This window comes from Acanthisitta chloris, unplaced genomic scaffold (genome assembly GCF_000695815.1).
Source record: "Acanthisitta chloris isolate BGI_N310 unplaced genomic scaffold, ASM69581v1 scaffold33968, whole genome shotgun sequence".
Lineage (NCBI taxonomy): Eukaryota > Metazoa > Chordata > Aves > Passeriformes > Acanthisittidae > Acanthisitta > Acanthisitta chloris.
Genome location: NW_008689209.1, coordinates 18,976 through 24,508, shown reverse-complemented (window position 1 = coordinate 24,508; position 5,533 = coordinate 18,976). Strand labels below are relative to the sequence as shown.

Sequence of the window (5,533 nt, the reverse complement as noted above, 5' to 3'; positions counted from 1 at the left end):
AAAGTATTCCTTGAACATAAAAATGAGTGAATACAGGGGGAAAGATTTCCTTTCACACACCCATCCCCACCACGGGGTCCTGTGTGGACCCAGCCATGGTGCTGAGGTGCAGTGAGGTGCTGGCTTGTCCCTCCCACTCTACGAGGGGAGACGCACACAGTGCCCAGACCTGTGTGCGCACAGGAGCATCTTGTTGCAAATAAACTCTTCCCGTGAGCCTGGCTGGTTGTCTCCTTCCTCCCTGTGCTGGGGGCTGTAAGGTGGGATGTGGATAAACCTGGAGGACAGTTAATGCTTTTCCCAAAATCCAGGGCACAGCAAGCAATACCCAGGGCAGCATCTCACAAAGATAATGGATTGAGGGGTGAATTAAAGGTAAAATGAGGATTTTCTCTTCAAAAGAGGATCTGGATGTGATGGATACAGGGAGGAAGGACGACAGACAGATTACCCAAAGCCAGAGATGGTGTATTTCTGAGTCCTGTAACAGACCGTGCCCGAAACGCTCCACAAGGTTATGACTGGAAACAAACCCCCGAACAAACAAATCCAAAAGCAAGAGAGAAGGGGAAAGAAAAGGGCAACAAAAGACAAACACGAGTACTCCACATCCAGAAGCCCCAGTTATTGTCAGTCTCTCTTTTTCAACATTGCAAAAAGCCAGCAAAATGGAGAAATGTCTTCGCCTTTTTATTTTTTGGGTCTTTCCTTCCCGGAAAGGTGACATTAATGCCAAATGAACTCGGCCTCTCCCACACTGCCTTGGCCCTCCCCACACCCGTGGTTGAGCTGTGACAGCTGCTTGTCCCCAGCCTGTGCCTGAGGATGCTGTGGTGTCACATCATTTGCATCCTTCCTGCACCTTCCTCCCTGTCCAACCTGGACTCATTGGATTCATTTAGCTTTTCTTTCCTTCTTTCCTTTTTTTTTAAAAAAACCCTTTTTTAATAATAAAAAAAATTTAATGCTTTCATGGATAAATGACAGGTGAGTAAAAGCATTCCGGTCCTGAGAGCCCTTTCCCGGGGCCAAGCTCTCCAAGGCTACCGGAGCGGTCCACACCGGTTAGCCTGGACTCCTTCTGCAGGGGAAGAGGGGGCTAAGCACCGGTCTCGGGGTGCCCCTGGCCCCCACCATGGCCCCCCCTGGTCTGTGCTTCATCCCCGCCGGCCCCGGCTTGCCTAGAGGAGCACCACCACCACCACCACTTGTCATAACTCGGTGATCTCCAGAGGGCTCTCCATGATCACCTCCCGCATCTTGTGCAGGGGGGTGGACTTGGCTGACTCAGTGCGGGCATTGTGGTCGCTGTAGCCCCCGCAGTCGGTGGTCAGAGTTTCCAGCGAGCGACCCAGCACCTTCTGGTCATCCTCGGGCAGGCTGTTGAGGTCGGAGGCAAGCAGTGTGCCCGTGCTGCCATGCACCACATGGATGCCATCGGGACCTTTCAGCTCCACTGGCTGCTTGTGTCGGAAGCGGAGGCTGCCCTGGCTGGGACTGCGCTCCTCCTCCTCCTCCTCCAGCTCCTTCTGGATCAGCTGCAAAAGGTCCATGGAATGGGGGAATAACCACTGTGGCCAGAGTAGCTCCTGACTTCCCTCACTCCAAACCTCCTGCAATGCTGGAGTCCAGTGGGAGGGACGAACCCTCCTCTTCTGAAGCACCCTCAGAGCATGGTGATGAGGATCACCAGTGTGATGATCATCTCCAGCCAGAATGCTTGCTCATCAGGTGGGCACAGGCTGCCAGCCAGGTGGTGTGTCCCGCAGTGGCCATGGAGAAATTTGTACCCGGGCTGGGATTTGAGGTTGCATGAGGGTGGTGGGGCAGGAGGCATACAGAGAAAGAAGTTGAAGGAAGGTTGGATAAGGGCAAGCATGGATGAAAGGCAGAAGGGTTTAAAGGCACCTCCTTTCCCACCGATCTCCTCTCTTCTCTGCCCCATGAAGAGGGGGAAGGCTGCAGGAGGAGTTGCTTCTCCCCACACCAGCCCTCCTGCACCAACACCCTCTATCCCAGTCTTTTTGCCTCAAAAACCTGCTGAGTTGATAGGCTCAGAGGAGAAGGGAGGAAAGAGGGTCCTCCACATTTCTGGCCAGCCTTGGCAGAGATGGAGAGCTGATGGACAGAGCCCACCCTGCAAAGAGGGGTGTCCTCCCCCAGGGTGAGAGAGACCAAGGGTGCTGCTGATGCTCAGAGGAATATGGTGGATTATCAGAGCTAGGGCACTGTGGGCACCCAGCAACTTCAGTGGAAAACCAACATCTGGCTCATTTTGGTCAAGCAGGGATTGGGGAGACCACTGCGGGGAACCAAGGCCACAGAGAGCAACAACAACCTGTGGGGCTGGGAAGATACACTGCATCCCAGAGGGCACGGCAAACATCTCCCCATGTCCATGCACACTCCCTCTACCTCCGAGACCGAGGAGCGGTCCCCCTGACTGGCAGTGGCCTTATGCACCATCCGCTGGGCAAAGAGCTTTTTCAAGCGCATGTAATCATCCAGGACCACCTTCAGGAGAGTGCCCTGGGTGGAGGGGGAGAGACCGTGGGTTATCCAGGGAGATGGTTTGATCAGAGGGAGCCTGGCCTCATCCCAGCATTTTTTGGAGCAACATCACCCTCCTGTGCTGCAGCTGTGAACCTGGAAGGTGTAGCTGTAGGAAAAGACCCCTTGGTGGAGGATGCCTGCACTCAACACTCACCTTGATGGGTCCCTCCCGCATGATCTGCCCCAGCTTGGCAATGTTGTCATACTCCTGGATGGCTGCCCGCAGGTAGCGATCATCCTCGGGCTTGGCAGCGGAAGGCTCTCTCCCGAAGGTCCCCTGTGGGAGGAGAGAGTGGCTGAGGAGGTGACGTGGGTGACAGATGTGGGGAGAAGGTGTCCTGGCAGGGGCTGTGTCTCACATGGGTGCGGGCAGGGCTGTTCCACAGGTCAGTGATCTCACTCAGGTTCTCTGGTAGGTCATCCTCGTGCTCCGCCTGTGCTGCCAGCTCCATATTCCTGCAGAAGGGATCCAGCCACACCGGGTTGGCCCTGCCCAGAGGAGAAAAACAGACATCAGTGCAGGCAAAAACCTGCAGCATCCTTAACTCCATCCAGAGCCTGGATGTTGAGGTTGCACTGCCTCCTCCTGCCCTGTGCAGGTATGAATTTGGCTGCTCTGGATCCAGATGTGTGTCAACACCTGTCTGTTACTTGCTTACCCTAAACCTAGCCAGGATTGGCAGAGACTATTTAGCCTTGAAAGCTCTCAAGGCAAACACACGTCCCAGGGCCAGAGTCATGTTCCACATGGAACAGAGCAGAGGGGCATCATGTCTCCAACTCTGGCACAGCCCTGGCTACAAAATACAGGCATCCCTCTCTTGGGAGCAGCCTGTGAGGTGGCACACCAGGGAGGGGAAGGAACAGAAGCACTCACCCATCAAAGGAATACTTATTGGTGTTTGGCATGTCCATGATGTCCATGAAGCCTCTGTTCCCTGAAAAAGGCAGAGATGGGGATTACAGGGTGACACATTAGTGGGCTGAGAAGCAAACCATGGAGTGACACTTCTTTATCAGGGAGGGAAACTTGGCAACCAAAAAGGTGCCTGTGGTGTAAGAAACATGCTGGGATGTGGCTGATATTGCAGAGCCTGGATGCTGAGAAAAGCCTCCCACCATCGTGCTGCCCTGGGCAGGATTGCTTCTGATATACACCCTGTGGCATCCCCTGCATCTCCCTGTGTACCCCCACTGTGCTCTCCATGCACCCCACTCGCTCATGCAGCTGGGACACACCAAACACCGCTCACCAGTGGAGCCAGCCACGATGGCTTTCAATTTCCTATTGTGCCTGCGAAAGAAATACAGCAGATCAGGGAGGAAAACAGAGAAGATGCTGGAAAGGAGAGGACACATATATTTGCAATAACCCTTCACACAGGGATACCCTTGTATTCCATAAGGCTGGTGAACCTGGAGGGGCATATTAAAACCATACATTTTGGAAGTGTTGGGAAGCTGATGCCCTCCTTTGCTTGCCAGCATTTCCAGAGCAGGGAGCAGCCACAAGGGTCCCCCTCGCCTGTGAGGACATTGTGGCTGGTGGGCCAGAGCCCAGACATTACTCACACTGTCCTGTAGTACCAGTTCATGAGGATGAAGAGCATAGCAGCCAGGAAGAGCAGAACAGCCAGCACGATAATTACCATCTAGGAGAGAGAGAGGGTGGTGGAAATCTGTGTCACTGAACCAGCACTCAGCCATGGGCACAGCCTCAAAATTATACAGGTGAATCACCACTCCAGTCCATGACCAGTCCCCATCGGAAGGGACCTCACCCCACCTGCAAGCAGCACCTCCAGCCCTAGCTGGGTTGTTACCTGCAGAGCTGAGAGGTCGTCTGGTGCCCGGGCAGTGATGGCAGGCTGCACGTCCAGCACATTGTAGTTCCTGAAGAGATTCCTCAGCTGCTCTTTGTTCTCATCTATCATCTGAATAACCCTGGGACAAGAAGAGTTGCTTGGGCATCTTGACATTAATGAGAGTCCCTGAGAACCCAAGGGGCCAGGCAATGGGTGGGTGATGGGCCAGGGGACGTACCGCTCCACATCCAGGATGCGGTTGGTCTCCCTGTTCACCACATGGATCAGCAGCTCCGTCTGTGCGAAATTCACGCGACCTTTCTTGTCAACATGGAACTGGGGAGAGACAGCAAGGTCTGAACTGTGGGAGAGGTGTCTCCTCCAGAGTATGCCCCAAGGTGTTATAGCATGTCAAGAGACCCTCAAGCCTGGCCTCCAGCATCAATCTGTACCTTTTTGATACACCCCAGCCTGGGGTATATCCATCACCTTCAGAGCTCAGGGGTGTCTACGGTTTATACAGATAGGACACCCTAAAGGACACCTTCCAGATACCATGTGGAAGGTTACCTACCCCTCGAAGCAACCTCCAAGGTGGATGGCTACCTGCACATCATCCGAGTTGACGATGGCTCCTGTGATGTTGGAGAGAAGACTAATGAACTCCTCCTCAAACTGCCTGACTTTGTCAGGGATCTCATTGATGATGATTTTGACCCGCTGGTCATCCCGCAGGATGTAAATCCCCACAATGGCCGTGTCATTGTGGCCCGCCAGGTCAGAAGCCATGATATCCACCACAAAGTAGCCGGGGTTGTAGGCCGTGAAGAGATCGAAGGTTCGCAGGATCCCATCAAAGGTTCCTGAGGGAAGGACAGTGACATGCCTGGAAATAGTGACCCCGGTCATGGCGACATCTTTGGCCACAGGGACATCTCTCGCCAAGGCCCTGTGCTCCCATGGCATGCAGGGTACTTACCGATGCTGAAGATGTTGGCCACCTCCTCAGAGTCATTGGAGTGCTGCTTGATGTAGCGGATGCCCAAGATGGTGTACAGGACCAGACTGTTATTGCCGACATCAGCATCCACTGCGACCACCCTGATCAGCTCCGATCCCACCTTGGCATCAGTGGCAACTCCTTTGAAAGAGAGATGGGAAAGGGATCTGGGGCC

The 5,533-nt window shown here is 54.1% G+C and overlaps 1 protein-coding gene across 1 annotated transcript in view; it reads right to left on the bottom strand.

Annotated features, from left to right (window-relative positions):
- Window positions 1–1,211: 1,211 nt before the first annotated feature.
- Window positions 1,212–5,533, bottom strand: part of LOC103808547 (cadherin-23-like) — a gene marked incomplete at its 5' end in the record, with an annotated part of 17,231 nt that continues 12,909 nt past the window's right edge. The window contains 11 exons of the mRNA XM_009081338.1: window positions 1,212–1,538; window positions 2,416–2,529; window positions 2,708–2,830; window positions 2,913–3,042; window positions 3,431–3,491; window positions 3,807–3,847; window positions 4,126–4,205; window positions 4,377–4,497; window positions 4,597–4,694; window positions 4,965–5,221; window positions 5,338–5,499. Of these exons, the coding sequence (XP_009079586.1) occupies window positions 1,212–1,538; window positions 2,416–2,529; window positions 2,708–2,830; window positions 2,913–3,042; window positions 3,431–3,491; window positions 3,807–3,847; window positions 4,126–4,205; window positions 4,377–4,497; window positions 4,597–4,694; window positions 4,965–5,221; window positions 5,338–5,499 (1,514 nt within the window). The remainder of the gene's footprint in view (window positions 1,539–2,415; window positions 2,530–2,707; window positions 2,831–2,912; window positions 3,043–3,430; window positions 3,492–3,806; window positions 3,848–4,125; window positions 4,206–4,376; window positions 4,498–4,596; window positions 4,695–4,964; window positions 5,222–5,337; window positions 5,500–5,533) is intronic.